This window comes from Mycteria americana, chromosome Z (assembly GCF_035582795.1).
Source record: "Mycteria americana isolate JAX WOST 10 ecotype Jacksonville Zoo and Gardens chromosome Z, USCA_MyAme_1.0, whole genome shotgun sequence".
Lineage (NCBI taxonomy): Eukaryota > Metazoa > Chordata > Aves > Ciconiiformes > Ciconiidae > Mycteria > Mycteria americana.
The window spans coordinates 23,673,114-23,696,495 of NC_134396.1; the positions used below are offsets into that span (position 1 = coordinate 23,673,114).

At 41.9% G+C, this 23,382-nt stretch overlaps 2 protein-coding genes across 4 annotated transcripts in view; one reads left to right on the top strand and one right to left on the bottom strand.

Annotated features, from left to right (window-relative positions):
• The first annotated feature begins 1,308 nt into the window (after positions 1-1,308).
• CDC37L1 (cell division cycle 37 like 1, HSP90 cochaperone) lies at positions 1,309-10,588 on the top strand. The gene is made up of 7 exons (XM_075488378.1): positions 1,309-1,490; positions 2,933-3,214; positions 4,629-4,719; positions 7,413-7,528; positions 7,827-7,949; positions 8,851-9,006; positions 9,826-10,588. The coding sequence occupies exons 1-7, from the start codon at positions 1,386-1,388 to the stop codon at positions 9,925-9,927; spliced, it is 975 nt and encodes a 324-aa protein (XP_075344493.1). The 5' UTR covers positions 1,309-1,385; the 3' UTR covers positions 9,928-10,588.
• A 2,066-nt stretch (positions 10,589-12,654) lies between these two features.
• AK3 (adenylate kinase 3) overlaps positions 12,655-23,382 on the bottom strand; it is a 35,286-nt gene continuing 24,558 nt past the window's right edge. For 2 of the 3 annotated variants that reach the window (XM_075488381.1, XM_075488382.1), the window contains exons 2-5: positions 20,481-20,600; positions 17,321-17,493; positions 14,876-14,994; positions 12,655-13,487 (exon numbers count right to left, since the gene is read on the bottom strand). In XM_075488381.1, the coding sequence (XP_075344496.1) occupies positions 13,364-13,487; positions 14,876-14,994; positions 17,321-17,493; positions 20,481-20,600 (536 nt within the window). In that variant the 3' untranslated portion in view covers positions 12,655-13,363. The remainder of the gene's footprint in view (positions 13,488-14,875; positions 14,995-17,320; positions 17,494-20,480; positions 20,601-23,382) is intronic. The other variant, XM_075488380.1, reaches the window with a different exon arrangement.

Consider the following 23,382-nt stretch of genomic DNA (forward strand, 5'->3'; position numbering starts at 1 on the left):
ACCTTTGGAGGGATGGCTTGCTGGCTGAATCCAAGAGAGGATGTTCTTGCCTCCAACTTGACTTTGCGCTGCTGATCACAGACTCTGGACTTGGCTGTTCAGCCAGTTTTGAATCCACCTCACTGTCCACTTACCTAACCCATACTTTGTTAGCTTGTCTATGAGGATGTTATGGGAGACAGCATCAAAAGCCTTACTGAAGCTGAGGTAAACAATGTTGCCTGCTTTCCCCTTATCTGCCAAGCTAGTCGCTGCATTGTGGAAGACCGTCAGGTCAGTTAGGGAGGATTTCCCGTTTGCTAACTTCCATTCCCAGATGAGAACCACGCTGTTAAAAACCCAGCAGCTCCCCAGGAGCTCTTAGACCTGAAGGTGCCTTCACAGGTGTACATACACAAATATTCAAACACAGTGTATGTGTATACATACGCGCGCACACACACACCCCTAGACAGTATATCTACGGGTGCACATCCGTTCATACATGCGTAGTTTTGTTGTACGGTGCGGCACCTCGGGGTGCCGGAATAACCATGGTGACAAGTTTCTACCTCCCCGCGTCCCCCGCCGCTCTCCCGCACCCCCTGTCTGGGGCGCCCGGCCGCTCCTCCCTCCCCGCCGCCCCGCCCCGCTCCGCCCGCAGCCTCACGGCGTGGACCTGCACCTCGACGGCCGCCTTCAGCGGCATCTGGGTCGCGGGGCCGGGGCGGGCGGCGGCGGGGCTGGGCGGGACGACGGCCCGGCCCGGCCCGGCCCCACCCGCGTTGCCACGGCGACGGCGGCGCCCCAACGGCCGCGGCGCGCGGCGCTGTCGTGGCCGCGCGCCCGGCGGCGCCGCTGACGGCAACGCCCGGCAGCGCTGGGCGCGCGCCGGCTCCTGCGCACGCACCCGCGGGCGCGTAGCCTTTATTCTTTCGAAATACATATACCATACGTGTGCACACATATCATTTGTCAGCGTCCTGCGGTCGCCTCCAGGGAGGTGGCCGGCCCTCCGCCGGCACGGAAGAGGTCCGACACACGGTACTCCGAGCAGGGACACGCGGGAGCGCCCCGGCGCCACAACCGCTGGCCGCCGCGCGCCACCGGCAGCCGGGCCTCGCGGGGGGCTGCGGCGCGTCCCTGCTGCGGCGGGCGGCGTGCGCGGCGGTGGGGCCGGGACCGGGGCAGGGGCACGGGCACGGGCACGGGCACGGGCACGGGCAGGTCCGCCGCCCCGGCCCGCCCCGGCCCGCCCCCGCCCGGCGCGGCTGGCGCAGACCCCGCCCGACGGCGCCGGGGGCGGGAGCGCGGCGGCCCGCGTAGGTTGACGGAAGTGGTGCGCTGCCTCACTTCCGGTGAGGTGTGTAAGCGCCGCGGGCGGCCGGGGTCGGCGGTCGGCGGGGATGGCGCTGTGGCTCCCGCGCTCACGGGACGGCGGCCCGCCGTCGGAGGAGGACGAGGAGCGGGGGCGGGCTCCCGCCTCCCGTCAGCGCCTGCCGGAAGTGCAGGTACATCCGTGCCCCCCACCCCCTGCCGTCCCGGCACCTCGCGCCCCTTCCCGCCCCCGGTGGCGCAGCTCCCCCGCCCCGGCCGGCGCCGAGCGGGTCGGCGCTGCGGGCGCCTCGGCTGCCCCGCGGCCGCAGCCCGACCTCGCCGCGGGGAGGGGGCCGCGGAGGGACGTGGGTCACCGCGGAGCCCGGTGCGTGTCGGGGCGGGGGTGTGCGGAAGCGTCCGCTCCCCTCCGGGGCCGCTCCGCCGCCCTGGAGCACGCCACGGGGGGCAGATGCGCTGCTGCCGCGGGGGGGTCTGGCGTCTGCCACCACCCGTGGGTAACAGTTCCATGTTTGGGAAGTGATGTGGAAGGAGCGGGGTTGAAGTTATCCCGGCATCCTTATGTCTAAAAAGCAGATACATCAGCGGTGTGTTTCTCTGTCGGCTAGGGCGAGCCGGCGTTCTAGAAGTGCACTGCCAGGAATTCTGCGCGTTCTTGCAAGAAGCTGCCATTACGTTAGTTTTCTAAACAGTGAAATTTTCATCTTGTTATAAAAAAAATTAAAATGCTAAATGCTGCAATTCCCAAACAGAGTTGGCACAAGAACTTTGATGTACTTGCATGAAAGTTTCCTTCAAATCATCTTTCCCAACTGGTGTTGTCCTTCATGTTCCTCTGCCAGAGGTTATCAGCACCACCCGTTTCATAATACAGCACTGGAAGGTTGAGGAACTAATACGTACGGATGGTTTTTTTCCTCCGTCCTTGGTAGGATGGCATGGCATGTGCTTTTGAGGATAATTTCTGAAGTTATTGAGTGTGAATTCCCAGCACATGCCTGGAAGTAATATAAGCAGTGTTGCTTAAGAGGTCACTTTTCTCTCCCGGCTATGAGTGCTGACCTCCTCAATAGATTTGACCAAAAGGAGCATATGCTTGTGCTGGGCCTCAGCCACGTCGTAACTTAAATTCCACTTTCACTGTTGGTTCAAGGGAAGATGTTGGCCATCTGTTAGGTACTAATCCATACTGGAATGCAGGCAGCAGCAGTTTCTTTTGTGGTCTGACGTGACAAAACTGATACTTTCTTCTCAGAAGTATATATTCAGAGTATTCTCACACTTGGCTGTTGCTAGCATTGCAGCCCAAAGATAGCCAGAGGGGTTTCAGCTGTGTCAAAATTCTTTTTACAGTCTGGAGACTATTACTGATAGTAGTACATGGTCCGTGATTTTGCAAAGGCACTTAACAAAGTTAAGACTGCTCGAACTGGAAATCTCTTTCTAAAAAACATGTGGCTGTACAATACCATGCTTCATCACTCCTGCAGATATAATGCTGCATATCTAAGGTGCCTTGCAGGTGCATTATCTTTGGGATTTAGGCTTATCTGCTCCTATACAAACTGTAAACTGTCAATTTTCCCTCCGTAAACAGCATGTCTGATTTTCCTCACAGACATACAGCCAAGGGATTGAATTAGCCTGCCAAAAAGAAAGAGAGTTCGTGAAGCACTCTGTGGAATGCACGTGGAACCTAGCAGAAGCCCAGCAAAAACTTGGTAGCTTAGCACTGCATAATTCAGAATCCCGCGATCAGGAATCTGCTCAAGCAAAGACTGAAGCTGCAGAGTTGAGATGGAGAGAGGAAGAGTGGAGAAGAAAAGAAGAAGCACTAAAGCAGAGGGAAAGACAGAATCTATGGAACACAGATCCTGTTAGTAAGGAGGTATTTAATAAGGTATGACCCATATCAATGTGCATGAAAACAAGTGTCAGCCTCTTTTTTTCATTCCATCTCTTACTAGTCTTGAGTGTCTTCTGTGTCCAGTACAGCAGAAAACCACAGTATGTGTTAAATGGCAGGGGAACACAGTTCTTACTTTGCCTCATGAAAGGGAGCAAGCTGCACTCAAACTACAAGTCTGGATGACATTTCTCTACTGGAAGTGTGGATCAGAACTTGGCGTGGGTCATCTAGGTATTAGATATGAGCCGGCAATGTGCACTTGCAGCCCAGAAAGCCAGTCTTATCCTGGGCTGCATCAAAAGAAGCGTGGCCAGCAGGTTGAGGGAGGTGATTCCGCCCCTGTACTCCGCTCTGGTGAGACCCCCCCTGGACTACTGCGTCCAGCTCTGGGGTCTCCAGCATAAAAAAGACATGGACCTGTCGGAACAGGTCCAGAGGAGGGCCATTAAAACGGTCGGAGGGATTGAACACCTCTCCTATGAAGAGAGGTTGAGAGAGTTGGGGTTGTTCAGCCTGGAGAAGAGGAGGTGCTGAGGAGACCTTATTGACCTTATTGTGGCCTTTCAATACTTAAAGGGAGCTTATCAGAAAGATGAAGAGAGAGTTTTTTATCATGGCCTGTAGTGATAGGACAAGGGGTAATGGTTTTAAACTGAAAGAGGGTAGGTTTAGATTGGATATAAGGAAGAAATTTTTCACGATGAGGGTGGTGAGACATTGGAACAGGTTGCCCAGAGAAACTGTGAATGCCCCATCCCTGGAATTGTTCAAGGTCAGGCTGGATGGGGCTTTGAGCAACCTGATCTAGTGAAAGATGTCCCTGTTCATGGTAGGGAGAGGTGGAACTACATGATCTTTAAATGTCCCATCTAACCCAAACCACTCTATGATTCTATGTAGTGCATGTGTTGCCAAATGCACTGAACAATAGTTTCTTCACATGAAGAGTGTGCTCTATTGTGCCAAATTCTTAAAAAGTGAAACTGTTAGTTTGCCTCTAATAATGACTACTGTAGTACAGATTATTTAGCACAAACTTTTTTACAGTAGAATCTCAGCTTTGATTTCACTATTTAATTTGAACAGCTAGCACATCTCCTAATTTCACTGATCTAGCTGCATCCAGGGTGCAATATACATGATTCTCATTGTTGACAGATCAGTAAGTTCCTACCTGAGGACACAAGTTTCTCAGAGTTCTTTGGTCAGTAGACTATAATGAGACTTTTAAACTCTATTATTAGGTAATGCACTTTTTTATAGAAAGCCTTCTCAAGTATATGTCATGACTCTAAAATTAGAACATAGCCCTTTAAATAGTAACGTATTAAAATATAATACTCCTATATATCACAAAAGGGTATGTCTGGCGTTTCTGTGATGGTACAATTTTTCTCTTCCTCAGAGTTTTATTAATCAAAAAAGAAAAGAAATAGAAGATGAAGATGTGTCTGAACCACTTATGCAAAAACATGAACAAAAGATTAGACACTTTGGTGAGTGTGCTTTTTCCAACATTTTGCAGTTCAAACTTCTACAGAATTTGTGTAGGTTTGCTCCCTGTTGTGCAGAATTAATGCTAACAGATGAAAGACCTGGCTAACAGACTGTTCAGCTTTATTTTATCAGGACAGAAAATAATTTCAAAGGGAAATAAGGTGTAAATTGTAGAAGATTGTTAGTTCCTGTGATCAATAAGAACTTAAATTAAAAAAAAAAAAAAAAATTAATGCTCAAATGAGCTTAAGCCCTGAAAACTAAGGTTCTAGCAGCTTTTTCTGCTGTTCAGTGGGAAAAGGCAGGGACATTCATGGAAATGCAAGTTGTGTATAGAAGTGCATGGGATTGTCCATAGCTGTCTCCTTTTAATAAATGTTTTTCTGGTGGCTATTAAGCTACAAGGGTAATGATTGATTAAAGGGCAATGTCTGTAAACACCTACTGAGAGTATGTGTGCATGGAATTGTGCATTTCTTGAAATTATATTTAATTATCCACTAGGTGTCACTTCAGCTCTGTCATAACTGTTGAACCCAATTAAGCACTCTTGTGGTTTAGCCCTAGTTGGCAATTAAATACCACACAGCTGCTTGCTTCTCCCCTCCCCCGATGCGGTGGGGGAGAGAATCAGAAGAGCAAAAGTAAGAAAACTTGTGGGTTGAGATAAGAACAGTTTAATAATTGGAACATAATAATAATAAATTGTAATGAGAAGGAAAACAATGAGAGTGAGAGACGAACAAAACTCAGGGGGAAAAAAAAAGTGATACAACCGCTCACCACCCGTTGACTGACGCCCAGCCAGTCCCCGAGCAGCGATCACTGCTCCCGGCCAACTCCCCCCAGTTTCTATACTGAGCATGATGTCATATGGTATGGAATAGCCCTGTGGCCAGTTTGGATCAACTGTCCTGGCTGTGCCCCCTCCCAGTTTCTTGTGCACCTGGCAGAGCATAGGGAGCTGAAAAGTCATTGGCCAGTGTAAACACCACTTAGCAACAACCAAAACATCAGCGTGTTATCAATATTATTCTCATACTAAATCCAAAACACAGCACTATACAAGCTACTAGGAAGAAAATTAACTCTATCCCAGCTGAAACCAGGACAAGCACAAAGCTGGTCTCGTAACATATCTGAAATTTTGATGGTTCTCTGAAGTGCTTTCCATTCTTAGTTACAGGCTGGTTTCAGATTATGGTATAGTATAGCCATATCTGGAATTCCAGAACAATCAAGAGCAGGACTGAGTTGGCAAAATTCAGTTCTTTGTACAAACTCATTTTTACTAAGCTGTTTGGCTTCTAAGGATCTTAAACTGTTTTAAAGAAAGCATTTCTAGCCCTGTTAGCATCAGCAAGCCTTGCAAGTACCAAGTTGAGGCACAACACTGTCAAAAGTATGCAAATAGCAGTGATAGGCACAGGTTCTCTCAAATACCTTAACTGCTAAGTGTAATGACAGCAGAATCAGAAGACATCTTCCCTGCTGTGCATTTCAGCAGAAAAAGAGTCTTTCTTGCAGGCTTCCTAGCTAAGAGTTGGGCAAAATTACTTTGTTGTCTAAATTCAGATTAAGCTGTTACAGAAACAACCTTGTTACAGAAGGTCATAAATTATTTTCTTACCTCCTAAATTCAAAGCCGTGTTGTTACTTTAATTCAAAATACGTAAGTCTATTGTAAAAAGGGACAGTACATTAATGCTCTTTCAAGTCTCTTACTCTGTGCTAGCTGCTGCCAAGGGGCAGTGTGGACTTCGCTAGCCATAATGCATGAGTCCCGTTTCTCGATCCTGCTCTGGCTTCCAAGCAATAAAGAACTTATGTGGAATAGCTCTCTTGAAAACAGCCAAAGAAATATTAGCCATTGCTTTCTCTTTAGGCATTTGTTTGCTAGAATTAAGATTAGCTTAGGTCATTACCACTGAATTATCTTTAGCCCAGTTATAATTATATGCTGATAAGATGGGTAAAGCTGTACATGTGGTACCTGTTGCCAGTAATGACTTGACTGTCAGTGATACATGAAGGACAATTTTAAGAAGCAGTCTGAGTATTTAGTTCTGGTTTTTAAACTCAGCTCTTTACACGAACATAGCTTCATGCTATCACAATTCAATCTTCTAGTTAGCTTTCCAATACTGATGTGGCTTTGCTTTTTGAGATCAAGCTGTTCCTGTAATTCAATTTGAATTTCCTAAAGCCCTAGCAAATCATGTGTTAGAAGCACTTTCATTTTTGACAGACTACACATTCTTTTCTTTGCATCATTTGCAAACATTTAGAAGATTTGTGTTTGTCAGAATCACTGAATGTAAATCTCTATCCATAAACTTTTTAAACTATTTGATGATGTAACTAGTAGATACCTACACCACTTTGTTAGTGTGTATGAGAACTGATTAAAAATAACTTCTCAACAATGCTAGACATGCATTAAAATACAGGAAATTGTGACTGTTAAAATCTACTTTTAGTATCTTCAAAGTGTGATTATGCCTTCTGGTAATGCTCTTTCAGCGTTGGTTAGATGTATAAATAAATCCCCCAAATTTAGCTGCATGCGGTCATTCTGAGGTTAGTGAATTGCAAAGGTGTTATATATACTGGGGTATCAATTCAAGTAACTTCCTTGCTGCATTAAATCATTTATCCATTTAGAATATCTTAACTATGTTTCTCTTATTAGGTATGCTGAGCAGATGGGATGATAGTCAAAGATTTTTGTCTGATCACCCATATCTTGTATGTGAAGAAACATCTAGATATCTCACGTTGTGGTGTTTTCATCTAGAAGCTGAACAGGTATGAAGATGTTTAAATTGTTTGAAAGTGTACAGTTTCTCACTTGCACTATAGAAAAGCTGACCAACTCGATTAGCTGTTTAACTGTTCTTCCCGCCCTCTCTCTACTTTACTGAAGAAAAACTCTATAGTGTGTTGTCACATATATGTCTAGTTATAGCTAATTATCAGTCCCTTTGCTTCTGTAAGCATCAGTTCTCATCTGTTTAGGAACTAGGACAAAAGGCAATTATGCTGAATTTTAGAAATATAGTTACAGGAAATACCTTTAAATCATAACTTTAACTTTTTTTTTCAGAAAAGAGCTCTGATGGAGCAAGTAGCACACCAAGCAGTTGTAATGCAGTTTATTATAGAAATTGCCAGAAGCTGCAATGTGGATCCAAGAGGCTGTTTTCGTCTCTTTTTCCAAAAAGCCAAAGTAAGTCAACTTGGGTAATGATGGGAGAAACTTCTGATGCTGTACAAGGGACCAGTGTTTTAGAGGTTTCTTCCTAACCATAAGAGGCTAAATATTTTATTGACTGACAGGCTTATGGGAAAGTGTTTTGTTAGCAAATCTTTTCTAGACAGAATATTTTGGTGTAATTCCAATTCTGAAAATGACAGTTTAGTGCGTTTTGCTTATCGCAGAGGAAAAGCAAGATACAGCAGGGGGACAACAGGGGTATTATACACAAGTATTAACTAAGTACAAACAGCAAACATAGACCAGTTTAAGGACTGATTTTGGCTAATTACACCTGTGTTTTCACAGTGTACCTGTGTATTGTCACAACTTCCCATTTAATCTGCATTTCACAGTGGGGCCCAAAAATAGTGTCCCTTTCTCATTACTGAAATAGAGCAATCCAGAGCTATGCAGGAGAAATGCAAGAAGACTGAAACTGTGGTTTGCTGTAGACTGTATTCAGTTATTCAAGACTCTGATGGATCTCTGTATTGCCTAAAGGAGTTCAGTTAAAGTGCGAGTCAACCTGTGCTTTACTTTTGACCAGAGTGCTACAACAAGCACCCGTTCTTCTAAGGGTACTGGCTTCCGAGTTGGAATAAAGGAAAAGCTAAAATTAGATTTAATTTTACATGTCCTTAGATAAATCAGTTACTTTGCTTCTACATATAAGTACTACAGATTGTCTTAAAAATAAATCTACCTGAAATTTCATTTTAAGTTGACTAACATTATTGTTGAGTTGTTCACAGTTGTTATTCCCCAAAGGGTATAACATGCATTACTGTGTGGTTTTTTTCAGCACTGTGTATGCTTGCAACTCAAAAGTAAATCCAGCTGAAGTGCAAATATTTCATTTTTCTCTTTGCAGACAGGAGAAGCCTATTTTGAGGCTTTTAAAAATGAACTTGAGGCATTCAAGACAAGAGTGAGAATCTGGTCACAATCACATGGATTTCAAACTATGTTACTACATGATCTCAGTGTCAGTCCTGGTTGCGTAGGAGACCTGACATCTTTTTCACAGGTAGGTCTATTATTTCTAGAAATTAATTTAACTAAAGTAGGAGTAGGTCCTGCCTTGAGAAGCTGTACCTTTCTGAAATATAAAGAGGATTATTCCTAGAACTGCTAGTGCTCAGGATATAACGTGCAGTATTATCAATATGCAAGGCCTATCTGGGCTTTCTTTTTACTTGCTGGAATTCAGAAACCATCAGCATAAGGTCAAAAGCATATGTTAGTTCAGTGCCCTTACATTTTCATGCTGAAACACTGCATCATAAAACTGATCAGATGCTAGAATTGTATTCACAGTCTTTACCACAAGCAGTGAAATGGGCTTTCAGTATATTCATGGGATCATTCAGGTAAGTCAAGCCTAAGGAAATTCTGTTGTGATAAAGTAAACTGAGGATACTTAGGTCTTTTGTTACAGTACTAGTGATGGCCACATTCTGGAATGAAGAAGCAACTTAAAAGATTGTAAAAAATGAGGTATTAGGGGAGGAGTCACAATTGAACTACGTATTTGAAATAATTTGATTAAAGTACCTCTCAAGTAAGATCCAACAGCTGAATTTTAAGTAAATGTGCAGTCAACTGCTAGAAATATTGAAACCAAATACAAGCTATGCCAGCAAATGTAAAGAATTCTTGACACAGTAAGATAATATTGGTTGATGAATTTTTCAGAATTATTTCCTTATTATTGCAAATTTGTCTCATCTTAAGATGGACAACATGAAGAGTCCAACTTAAGCTAAGATCTCTCTGTTTCTCCCCCCCTGCACCCCCCCGCCCCCAGTTATGGAGAATTAAGTTGTCAATTTTTCATCTGTTGCAGAACACAGGTGATCTACAAGGTTCCATAAACACAGATGTCTGCAGTTTAAACTCTGTGATACAAAGAGATGAAGAAGAATCCAAAATGATGGACACAGTATAGTACTCTTAAGACTGAGGCCAAGTACTCTTCTTTTTTTTTCTTTCTTTCTTCCCACCCTCTCCCCCCAAAGAAACAAACATGGCTATTTTCTTGACACTTATTTTTCTGGGTACTGCACTTTATTTTTGGTGTCAGATTTTTGTTGTTGTTGTTGTTGTTTGGTTTTAGGGGGGAAGGGATTTTGAAGGGTGGGTAATTCAGAAAAACTTGTAATTTTGTTTGAAAATGTGCTGCTAGGTTTTTGGTTGTCCTTGAAGAGCAGGGTTCTCATACTGCCGAATGTGAAACTGGATGTGTTTTCTGCTACTAACCTTGCCTTTCATGACTTTAGAAATTAAAGTATGAAAAAAAAAATCTGCACAAATACAATGTTTACAAGAAGCAGTAGATTCTTGGTAGAATCTGCTATTGTCTTACAGATGTGGACATGTTTTACTCTATGAATATTGGAGATCACAACTGTATTCATGCTACCTTGCTGACATTATAAGCTCTCAAATTTGGTTATCACTAATAGCAATAAATCAATATCTGGTATCAGTATTTCAGATCTGAATGGATTAGATTTAAAACACTGGCTTTCTACCTCTACTAAGGGGATTTAAATGTTACATTGTGCTTTCATTAAACATAACTTGGATTTGTCCTAAAATATAAGCAACGCTTGTCTACATATGAGTGCTGGGTTGTATGATTTCTGAGAGTCTGGCTCTCTTCTTGTTCAGAAGGCTAACTTCAGATTTATTTTTTTTTTTTAAACCAAGTCTCATTACAGAGAGAAGTATTTGATAGAGGGGATGGGGGGAACTTGTACAAGGGTTAGGCTAAGGCTTCAGTTTAAACAAAAAACTTTGTTGCAGTTCATATAGGGTAAGGTGTCATATGGGGTTTGAAAGGTATTTTGTATGCTACTAAAGTGGGTTTCTGACGTTGCCAACTCAATTAAAGTGGAAAATCATTAAAAGCATTCTGTTTGAGGACCTGGAAATCCAAATACTGTTTCTAGACAAGGCCTTCCACAGAACCTCTGCAATCCAAAATCCTACTCTGCTTTTCTAATTTGCTGCTATTACAGCAGTTCTATCTATAAAAATGTATACTGTAGCTCATATCTCAAATAATGGTATCAGTACATGCTCTCAGTCCTTTACTGTATTGTTCTGATTTTATGTAAGGTCTGGAAGGTATCTAGATTTCAGTAGTTTGATGAACACAGTCTACCTGCAGTTGCTCATTCAGGCAAAAGCTGTGGTGAGATCAAGTGATTTTCAGCTTCGGCTATAGCAGAGACAGGGAAAAGTCTAAGTCTGTAGTATATACCAGAGTGGGTATTAGTACAAATGCAGTAGCAAAAGTAGAAACTCCAGATCCACTGATAGAAATAGCTTTCCATGTGCCTTGTGTTCTCTAGCAGTTCTGCAGACAGACTGAGGATAAAGGAGCAAGCAGCAGCTCTGTGCCAGATGCAAATTAGAGATAACCAGCTTCAGTAGTTATCTAAATTTTTTTTTTTAAGTTTGAGACATACTCCAGAGAGGATAAGTAAACACTGCCTCTTCCTTAATAATTAATTAATTATTAAGGGAAACTAATAACTTCAGGTTGTTATTTAACTGAATGTTACATACAAGGGTAGTAAGGGCAGTGTAGCACAGTGACTTCCAATTGCTACCATTAGCAGTAGAGCCACATTGATCTAGCAATCTGTGATGTACCTAAAGTTATTTTTAAAGTTTCTAAGGGGCTAAAATTGGATGGTGTGGGAATAAGTGTCAAATCATAAGGAGATTCCCTCCCCCTTCTCATTCTGGTGAACTGAAACTTATGTAGGCTGGCAAAAAAACACGCATAGCTGCTTTTTATTGAAATCAAAATAAATAGAAGTAAGCAGTGCATCGGGGTTTCTCATTGTGATGTGGTAGCTACTGTTTTCTAACCATGACTTTTTTTTAAGGAAGTGCATCCCTAAACTCACTCAGTCTACAGCCTCCATATAGACATTTCTGAAGATGAAAGTACAAGTGGTCAGCCTTTTGGCAAGCTTTCTTTAAAATGTAAGGAAAGCTGCTTGCAGTGATAGCTGTTGCCCATATCGTTCATTTATAGTAATGGGAAAGCTTTACAAATTCTACAATGACCATCTTTTTTAGACTCAGATGTGTCTCAATATTGAGAATGCTAAAACTAGATATGCAAACATAGTGCAAGGTATATGACTACAGCTCTGTAGTCATTTACGAACAGTCACTGCAAAAGGAGATTGGGACCTGCATTACTAGGACACAGCTACTTCAGATGTTGCCTAGACAGAGCTGTTTGTCCTCAAGTTTTTCTGACTCTTCTTGAAACTCTAAATCTGGTTAGCATAAAAAAAGGGCTAGGAGAGTTATTGAAAAATAGCAATGTCTGCATTACCTGGACTGTTAAAAAGCATGGCCTGTGGAGGTTTGTAACTCCACTTACCTAGTGAATAAATACACAGAAGAGCTGGTCAGAGACATGAGTGAGTAGTACGAACTCCTGAAAAAGTCTAACTGCTACGATAAAACTTGCTACAGTAATACAACAAAGTTAATAATTTGACCACTGGAAATCCTGGCACTGGCATCAATGAGTTTTTTCAAAGATAGTAGAAAAGACACATTCACTAGTCAAGATCATGTAGCTACAGGCTTACCAGATTATACTTCATCTGCTCAGTATCTGCTGTCTTTTTACTAATAAAGTCTTACACAGCTGCACCCAGGCTTTACCAAATGTGTTACACATCACAAACTCCATTTTTCATGCCTGCAAGATGGGTGCTCTGAGGGCAAAAATATAAACGTAGTAGTGAGGCCAATCATCCAAGCAAGTGTTAAGGGTAATTTAAGCCCAGCAAAATCACCTAACATCTGTGCAAGCAAAACTAGAAGAAGGTCACTGTCTCCCATGAGATCAACCTATACATATGCCAGTTCTGGTCTGAAATGGCTTTTTGCAGAATGGTGGTCATGGCTCCCCACCGCTTCTGGCTGGCCCCAACTAATCACATATTCAAGAAACGTGCTTTCATGTCCTTATCATTGCTTTGCGCTACATTTCATGAGTAAGTAAATCAAATAATGTGCTTTTTAATTAAGCTGTATTCTGAACTGTGTTTCCTTCACCAGTCAATATTTGCAGACATAAATATTTTCTGAATAAGAGACACAAGAGTAGCTGCTTTTGTTAAAGTCAGTTACTATATTATAAAAATTAGGTATATTTAATATAAAAAAATACAGCATTAAAGTGAGAACCACAGGCAACAAAGTTTTGTCATGATGTAAGTTAAGGACAACATTAGACTTCAATTATTGATCAGTCTGGTAGACTACTTAGAGAAATCCTTGATTGCTGAATCTCATTTAATCAAGTGTGAGCTATGACAGATGAGCAGAAGTTAGACCTATTTTCACCTGGGAGTGGCAGCATCTTTCTGGCTCACATCTGGCAACTTGGTTTGGAGGAAAGCATAGATATGTGGCCAGATCTTATTGGTTTCTGTTCCAGAGAAGGATTTCAATAACCCTTTTTCCCTAAGGAAGAAAAAGAAGAAAGCATTACAGAAGGCAAATTGTTTAATTGTTCCAGGATCTCCAGCTCACTTTAAGATTGCCCTGGCAGGAGGGTGCAATTACACATGTGATTTAACACCAAGAACACCCATAACATTGGGAATGCAGGCTGGACGTGCATTACTCTGTTCCTCAAACAGTGAGCTATTGGCCACATCAGTTCATAAAACTGACAGCTGTCCACAGAGCACTTAATAACAAACTATGAAGGGTAAAAAGAAGCAGCAGCAATGCAGTCATACAGCACATGCTATACAGCAGTCATCCAAACAACTGTGACTAATCCAGGTATTATAAAGTTACACCTCAAGGATCAAAGAAGGTGCATCAGAACAAGCAAGTGAACCAGGCACAATCAAGTTATTCTGAATTAGTTCTAGTAGCTAGTTTTATCTGTAAAGTATGTTATTATCAGTAATAATAACAGCTTAGGCCTATGTCTTACTGTGGTGCTTTGAGGCATTTTCACTTCAGAAAGCTACCAAAGTCAGGAAAATCATTGTCAATCCAGAAAAAGTCCTTCTTTAAAACTTAACCACCCCAAAGATGGAGCTTCTAGTCTTCTGCTCAACAGTTTTGGTAGAGCATAATGAAGGGTGGTGGATATGGAGACAGAGGAAGGACAGTCACTTCAGGATGTTGTCAAAGAGAGTCTGATTTCTTTGTCTAGGCAAGATAAGACTACAGAGCTCTACACGGTGACCTACTGTTATCTCTATATTAGCAATGTGATATTTGCAGCTTTACATTAAGAGAAATTTTGTGTATAATTTTGGCTTTTAAAAGAACTAATAATTTGTTATCATTCCACAGTGCAAATGGCAGTATTCTCAAATAGCTACTTATCGCCGAAGAGTCTTGCTAGCTGTGCCCGTCACAATCCTGTTCTAAGAACAGCCACTTTTAAATCCTCATTAACAGTTTTTCTATTTGTGTATCACTTCTTGACCCCTTGCCCTTGTTAGGAGGGCTTCTACTTATACATCCAGAAGAGAAAATACTGTTAAATCTTCCCAAAAAAGTTACTGTCTCTGCTACCTTAATAACCAGAGCTATGTTGCTCGGAAGAGTACTATCACATATTGAATAACGCATAGCGCTTTTTGTAAAGCTAAATATGGCTGCAGTGAAAGGCTCTTTTGCTAAGCAGGCTCCTGAAGGGGTTTCATGTAACAGTGGAAAACATGCTCATTTTACTGGGCTGATTTCTTACTGAGCTGATGAAAGATACACTGCTACTCATACCACATTCACTGTTGCAATATCTCTGTAACTGAAGAGATCTGTTCCTCACTATGCTAAGGTGGAAGAATCTTTTAGAATGTGGAAGAATAGATTTTACTACTTACCGATAATATTCTAGAACAGGTTTTGTTTGTGCATCATAAGCCTGCAGCCTCTTGGTAACCGTCTCTGGCTTATCATCATCACGCTGAACAAGTGGCTCTCCAGTAATATCATCAATGCCCTAATCATGGTTAAAAGCAACCACTGGTCTTATTTCTGTTTAAGTATGTTTTGTGTAATTTTCTATTTAAATTATGATCAGTTTCCAGTTAGTAAAGGTGTAGATTTCTCCTTATAAAGAGAAAGGCTACTGCCCATATCTTATCTGGAATATAAGACGTTGACTTGCCACTAAAACAGTCCATCAGTTAAAAATATTTTCTTGGTATTGGCAATGAACATCAGGTCATAGTAACTTCACTAATTTTTCCTCTGGAACATCTGTTGAATATGGGAAATGTGTAGACAAAGCCTTCATATATGAGGGAAAACAATATTGTTGGTAATATGTTCCTGCATAACAGGAAACAAGCAGGAGACCAACTGGACCTTTGTTTGACAATACTGAAATGGGGAAAAGAGTTAATGGCCCTTTAAATTGCAAAATGGAAGAGTTATCATTTAGCAACAGCTGTACAAAAAATGGCATAAAAGCCACCTGAAGTTTTTCTAGGATTCAGTAAACAGAGGTAGGGACATAATGTGTGAACTGTGACAGCTCTTACTGTACTGCACATTTCACCTCCAGTTTACTGAAGTGCTTTAAGTGATTATGGAGCTTTTAAGCCTTGAAACCAGCAAGGACTGAAGAAATTATTGACCATTGGCATATCTCATGAAGTACTAGTTAGTGGCATAAAAGTTGGCTCCTTCTTAGGTGCCTTGAATCATTGTGCATCTAAGGACAAAATATGATCCACCACAGATAGAAGGGACTCTTTGCTCCTTTGTACATATTAAGTAAATCCTCAAGAATTTTGATTTTCCCTAAAGACAAATTTAATCTGACATTTGGAGTGGAAACATGAGTGATCCTGCAAGTACAAAGCCAATTAGACCACAAAAATGTCTTCCTTTCCTGCTTGCATTCTGGCAGTCAGTTTCAGAAAATCAATAAGCGTCAATGTTCAGTAAGGTTCTCTGTTCATGAAAGTGTGAAGAAAATCTGTTCCAGAACATCTGTGTCATATTAGAGATGGACTTATATGGTCCAACTTACCTTGTTTACATAATACAATCATTTAAAACACTCAAGTGTTTTGTTCTAGCATCTGTGCAGGCAGCCAGGCTAGTGCCTTCATTGTACCTATCAAATATTGAGCCTTCAGCCTTGCATTAACTCTAAAGCCATAATCTTTTGGTTCTGTCAAGTAAGTAAATGTTTTGCAGGTGTATTAGATAACAGAGACAACTGTATTTCAGCTGTTCAGCTCCATTCCATGGTTTCACTTAAATATTGTAATCTACTTTACTATGTTGTTTACTATGCCTGCTAATTAGTGGAAGGTAGAGTGGAGTGTTCCTAACAGCAAAGCTGTTGCAGCTGAAGCCCACTCTTTGGTAGGTCTGATAATTCCCTGTTGCAGCTTGCCTATGCTCTTCTGCAATTACAAATAATCATAACTTAAAACACCACGTTTTAAACAGTACAAAGGCAGTGTTTCCAGTTGCTCACTTCTAGTGCTTACCTGCTATTTCAGCTGGCCTCTTTTCCTGCAACACTGAAATCCAAAAACTACAAGGCCTGCTATGCTTCTGATGCAACTTGATAGAGCTTCCAGGTGAAATGTGATGACACAACAGGTAAGTTATTTAGAGTTAAGGACGAAATACAGTTTAAGCTGAGTTGTACTAAGGCTAATCCAAGTTCCTCAAAAATCTCAAGGTAACAATGTACAATCATTATCTTCAAGTTTACTATTCCTCTTTAGGATAGCTCAAGCCATAACCTCTTTGATCTGTTGAGAAGCTTCCCTCACTGGCAAGTTTCTACATCTGATTTTGCAATACGACAACTGTTCCCTTGAAAATACCTGTCCTGGTTAAATGTAAACACAGGGAAAGCATTAAGTGGATTCCTCTGACTGATGATTCGGCGTGCTTCCTAGATACAAAGAATGAGTCCTCTGGAGGACAGGAAAGGAAACTACATTTTGACGCTGCAAACTTGCAGAACAGGTTAAGAACATGCCCAACTCCTACGCCAGTGCACAAGACAGAGTATTCCAGATCAGTGGACAGCTTTAACAAGAGCTTACAAAATACCATGGTATTTCATTCTGCAGGGGACAGATACATTTTCCATCAGCTTGAGCTTCTACCGGGTCACTAACATACCTTCAGAGAGAGGGTGTTACCAGAAAGGTTCTGTGATCCTAAGAGATGAAATGAGCCTTTTTCTTCTGAGCTACTGTGTTTTGCGACAACATATGCAAATAGTATTTTACTGCAATTACCAGATGCAATGCAACATTTATTTAGCACCAACACTGGCACGTATTGCTTACCTGCACTTTGGGAGGACTGAATTCAAGATTGTAGACTCTGCCACTAGCAGGGTGGATCCAACGTGCTGTGAGCCGACGTTTTATGGTCTCAAATGGCACATCTAGGTCAATCACAGTGTCTATCTGACATTCTTTATGCAGGGCTTCTGCCTGAGCAACCGTTCTGGGGAAACCTTTTTAAAGGAAACAACTCCATAAAAATCCAAAGGCAGAGTTACAGCAAGAATCACCTGGGTTCAGTCATGAGAGAAAATAATTGTGAGACAGAAAAAAAACCCCAGTCATACTGTAAAGGTTGAAAAGACATCAGATTTTCCAAGTATTTTGCAGTGTGTCATGGCACTTTAACTTGTTAAATGCATCCCAGCTTCCATTTCCTCACTTCAGTTAATCATCTTCCCAAAAGTGTAACAAATAAATGCAAAAAGACCCCATACTCATATGTACTACATACATACCACTATATTGAATAAAAGCATTGTATACACATTTTGAACAATAAAAGCTACAAACAGTTCACTCAGAGGTCTGGAACAACCTAGAAACATTTGTGACAACTCTGACTTCCACAGTTGTGTAAGTCTGGCTTAAGGAGATGACCATCACAAACCTATCTTATTCAGTTCATTAAGCCCAATATATCTACCAGAGGCAGTCCAGGATTAATTTTACATAAAAGAGTAGCTTTAGAAAGGGTTCTGGAAAGTCTAGTGTATCAAACCATCCTCGGGGATGATGACTGTTAGAACACTCAGGCTGAACTGGCTTCTCACTTAAAAGACTGCATTTTGCCCCACGAACTCTATGGCTCCGGTAGCATGTCTTAAAAGGCACATGTTGCTACTAGAGAAATCTAGTGGAACTTAAGTGGGGGAGGGGGGAAACAGAGAACAAGAAAACCAAGATCTCCACAAAGAATTTAAACAGAAAAATTGACCACAAGAACTTTAGTGGTCAAAGCTACTGCAGAACACGCTATTGCACCACAGATTCACTGGAATAATATCTCTCCCACAAAGCTCTTGCACAGTCTTATGTTCTTCAGTGGCTTGTAATTTTCTTCATACTATACAAGTAAACATCTCCATAAAGGCAAGTACTGATAAGTACAAACTTAAGAAACTCCTCTTCGCATAACATTGGCTAATGAGTCCATTGCCTGAGTAAGGAACCAGCCAAGAACTAGCCTTACAACAGAAAAAAATCAGTATTTTTTATGGTCTTAAGGCTACTGTGTCTTGTCTAACGCAGCACAAAAGAAAGAGCTGATTAACTCGGACCAAGCTCTTGCTTGTGCGTTGTCTGATGCACCTGGTTTGCATCACAGTCATCAACTGCCCTCATCCTATTTCTCTCACATTCACATTATCTCATGGAAGTGCTTCTAATTGTTAAGAGCAGAGGGACAGCCAGGACTCCAGCACTGCTGTTCTTAGTATTGACAAACTAGTGAGCCACCACACATCTTAGTTATGCAGCTGGAAAATGAGTTTGCTTTGGGATGTAGTAATGAGAAACTTCCTCAACAAATTAAAGTGCCTTTACAAAAGCATTCCACTGAAACTGAACCAGCGTTTGCTGCATACAGTGCTTTCTTGATACAGAAAAATAATCTACAAGATGTGATGAATTACGAAGAATCCAGGAACACAGAGAAAAGTGCCCTAATTATACAGCACATAAATTGAAGCAGATCATACCCACACACACAACTCAGACTGCTACATCTGCTGTGCCTCTAGAAGCCGCCAACCTATCCTGAGGCAGTGGAAATGGGTATTTGGCTAAGTGAGCATACAAGCAGCTCAGCAACTCTATTTAGTCTGACCTAGCTGACCTCAGCTGTTTGTTCTGAGTGGCAGTTATCAAACTAAAGACTTTCTGGTTAACATACTTCAACAGAACAGTATTGTTCCTACACAGCCGATTATGCCAGAGCTACCCCTAGTGTAATTCACTGAGTCTCATTACAAATGCTGATGCAGACAAAATTTCTGCCCCAAAAGAAGAAGGCAGCACGTTAACATGCAGCAGATACTGATTTATTCTCTTACGGTCTCCACACCATCCTCCTGTTAGGAGTTGCCAGTGTGCCCAGCTATACTGTTACACATCCAGATCCACAAGGCTGGAACTGTGTGTACACCAAACCTGGAACTAAAGAAAAAAAACCCATCTGCCGCTCTTTCCTTTATTGATTAGGTTTTGTTGTGCTGTTCGCTGTGGGAATTAAGCCTTGGTCTTCACTAAGGAGGAACATAACTGCGATTAAAGCCACCAGAACAGATCACTGTACTAGAAGTAATTATAATAAAGCACTAAGGGACAGAAAGCATTGTGGATTTTTCAGCCCGTCTAAATAAAAAGCCACACCAACAACTTCTTAGTTTTATCTACTGAGACAAGTTGTGACTAGAATCTGAAAACACACACATCCAGCCTAGACACTATCTTTGCGCTGCGCATCCAACTGTACTCCCATGGGCTGGGGTAACGAGCCATTCAGTTCATGAAGACAGTGGCAAAGGCATTTTCTCTCTACCGTGAATGCTGAAGCAATAAGCTTACGCTGCAGAATTGAGAACAATTCACTCTAGAGAACAGAACCAAAGAGCAAATGAAAGAGACCTTTCAGAGCACTTAAGCGGTGGTTTTGTTAGTGATTTATTACACGCTGCACTGCTGCAGTACTTGCTTTCCATACTTACCTTGTTGCTGCATCACATACCCACCTTTCTATTTAAATAATTCCTCAGCCCCATTCTTCAAAAGTGTTCCATTCCCCAAGGACTTTAACAAGAAAAGGCTTTAAAAAAAGAAATTTCTCAACGCATATTTTAAAGGGGAAATAAAGCATAAGAATGATAAGAATTGCCAGTTTCGAAATTTTACTGGAGTGTTGAACTAACCTTTTCAACATGAATTAAACATCCCTGTAAGACTCTGAAGGCGGGATGCACCCAAAGCATTTTATAGCCAACAAAACTGGGGCAGACTAGCTGCTGAAGGTTTCACAACAAGCTGGCAGCAAATACTCTCCAGTTACTATGACTCGAGGATGGCTGCTGGAGTGTAGCTACCCACAAGTGACCAAAGTACTCCAAGCTTTCCAGAGGACATCTTCTCTCCATATGTAGTGATACTCAGTATGCTAACTTACCATCCAATAGCCAGTTGTACCCATCTAGACCTTTTAGCTCATTCAGCATTAGTCGTGTCATGATGTCATCTGGAATAAGCCGCCCTTGATCAATGTAGGACTTGGCAAGGATTCCAACTTCTGCGAAAGTAAGAGAAGTTGCATTACACTATCTCTGACCTCCAGCAAGTGAAAAAAAGCCCACAAGCCTGCAAAAAATTTGTTTTGATTAGAATGGCGCAGAACAGTAAAGTTGTAAACAAGGCAGACAGTATGCTTGCTGAAATTCAAAACCAGATGATCAGTTAGGATCTGATCATGCAAATATGTATCAGATTAATTTGATTGGTCTGTAGCTCCACGGATGGCAACTGGGCATTCAGTACACCTCTATCCCCACACCCTCCAAATAATTTTCCGAGTAAGTAGTTGAAATATTAGGTTCCAAAAACTAAAATCAGGAGAGGCCATTAGGTAAAAGAGTCTTCAAAAGAAGAAATGTAAAGGATACAAGTTCATTAAGATATCAGCCCTCAGATTTCCTGTCAAGAAAGTTATTTTCTCAGTTTAGTGGCTAGTTATTAACTTATTACTTCACTATGAAGAGAAACGCCTTTGGTATTTAAGAGAGCAATATGCAGTGGGACACGCTTGTCAGATATGTATTTTTATAATTACTAGAGTTACAAGAGGATGTTTATAGATGTTGTAAACTATTTAGCGGAGTGCACAGACACTAGTATTTTCCCATGGAACTGACTAACCTTTAATACCAGTCATTTAGCCCACTGGCTTGCTAAAATGCCATCCACACATCACAGTTCCGGATATCACACCATGCCCCTACGTGACAGGCAGGAGCATGCTGCAGTTCACCCAAATCATGGGTACAGCCAGGAAGCAATTCAATTGCCTGGGTTGTGTCCTAGGCACAAAGCCTCCGTGGCCTTCGTTTATAAAACAATTACCCAATTATGCAAGTCACCCAGAATAGCAGCTAGGTTGGTTTAATTGTGGATCTGCAGAAGCCTTTACTTGCAGCCAATTCAGGTCTGGTTACAGTAAACTAAACAGAAGAGAAAACGGGATGGACTGACATACCAACACAAGATACAACAACTTTCAGCAGGAAGCAATGAAGAATGCCAGACCCACCACTTGATGCAGTATTGGAACATGCAATAGTACAGAGGCCCTTCTTCAGACAAGGCAACTGAAAAGCGATAGATGCCCTCAAGTAATGCAAACAGTAGGTTTGGTGCTGGGGAAAAAAAAAGTAATAAAAGGATGATTTCCCCTTACTGGGTGTTCACATCTATAGTCAGGCTTTGAAAAGTCTGAAGACCATTTAGACCATTTAGCACCTTGGTCAGGCTTCAAATAATCCTCACAATGTGGAAAAGAGTCAGACGGTGCTTGAGTCCTCCAGGACATCAGAAACTGGAAAGAAGGTGACAATCTGCCTGGGTACAAAGTGTCTATTCTTTTGCCTACCGCCCTTCTCCGAGGTCAGCAAGTCGTACCTCTTTTATTATTCTAGTGCACTCTGAACTATGCACCCTGCAAAAGTGGGCTGGGAGGAGGAATAAATTACATCTAGATAGTTTAAGGTGTACTCGATGCTTGGATCCGTTACTGATTTACGCTGCAGCATTGCTCCAGCCACAATGATCTAACAATATGTGCAAGGCAAGGTTGGTAGAGAGCGGTACTAACATACTTCGGAAAGACAGATGAGCTTTTGGGCCCAGAGACGTTTAGAGTATGGCAAGCTGTAAGGTCCTATTATTAGATCAACAGAGCTGGAAACACGCTGCCTCTATCTACAAACCTCCGGTCATTTAGAAAGTCACTATTACAGAAGAAAAAACCAGGCACAACTGTACCCAAACAGTTATATGTTAGGACAAAAGTTTGTATACTAGACCACAGCTTCTTTTTTTTTTTTTTTCCTGTTGTGGAGGGTGGGATTTCGTGAGGTTTTGTTGTTTTGATTTTGTTCTGGTTTTTTCAGCTTGGGTCTGAAACCACTACAGGCATGGCAATCTTTGGACTTAAAAGCAACACAGGTTTCTTTCCTGTCTAGGTGGTAACAGGTATCCATGTTTTCTGGCTTTGCAAAAGATTGGCATGTCCTAACCACGTTACAGCAAACAAGCTCTAGCCATATTCAGACAACAGGTTGCTTAGCACTAGAGAGGTGGTCACAGACTCTCCACTCTCCCAAGCAGCAGAACATGGTAATAACTGCAAATTGCTAAGGATGCTCACATGTTCAACAGGGCTTTTCAACAGACAAAAGTCCATTTTCACAAGACAGCAAATGCCAAAAATGGCACCGTAAAACTATTGTTAATTATTTTAATTTTCCCAGTGTTTTAACTGCCCTACTTAGCCTAACACAGTTCCCAAAGAACTGGGAATTGCAGGACTCTTCCACTATAATCAAAACTCATAAATCAAAAATCAAAACTCTTTGCCTCGACTAAACTTGTCAAAGCTCTCCAAGTTGCCTCTCAGTGCCTCTCCCTCCTTCAGTGTACTACTCACTCCTACTACCTCAGTATTCATCTCGATCCTTTGGAGACCATTTCTGCAACAAGTAACTCACTTCCAATAAAATTAAAACAGAGCTTCCTCTGGGTTAATTAGTGAATGAAAAACTCTGTAGCAGATTCCTGGAGGTTCTACGCTAGCTAATTCAGAGCAAACTTCAACATCTCTTACACCCTCCACTGGCTTCTCTGCTCACATCCAGGGTTTTAACGTGTCTGCTACGCTTTCATTTGACATCTTGGTTCTCCTTCACATTCTTTCATCTGTCCAACCCACCTAGAACACGTTGACGAATCACTTTTCTTTCCACTACTTCATGGCTCCCTTCTCAAATCAAGCAATGGGATATTTTCACTTGCAATTTCCT

Excerpts from the sequence above, each read along its gene's own strand:
- CDC37L1 (XM_075488378.1), top strand. The coding sequence starts at position 1,386 with ATGGCGCTGTGGCTCCCGCGCTCACGGGACGGCGGCCCGCCGTCGGAG. Across the intron at positions 3,215-4,628 it reads GTAAGGAGGTATTTAATAAG|AGTTTTATTAATCAAAAAAG; the intron begins GTATGACCCATA and ends TCTCTTCCTCAG. Across the intron at positions 7,529-7,826 it reads TTCATCTAGAAGCTGAACAG|AAAAGAGCTCTGATGGAGCA; the intron begins GTATGAAGATGT and ends TTTTTTTTTCAG.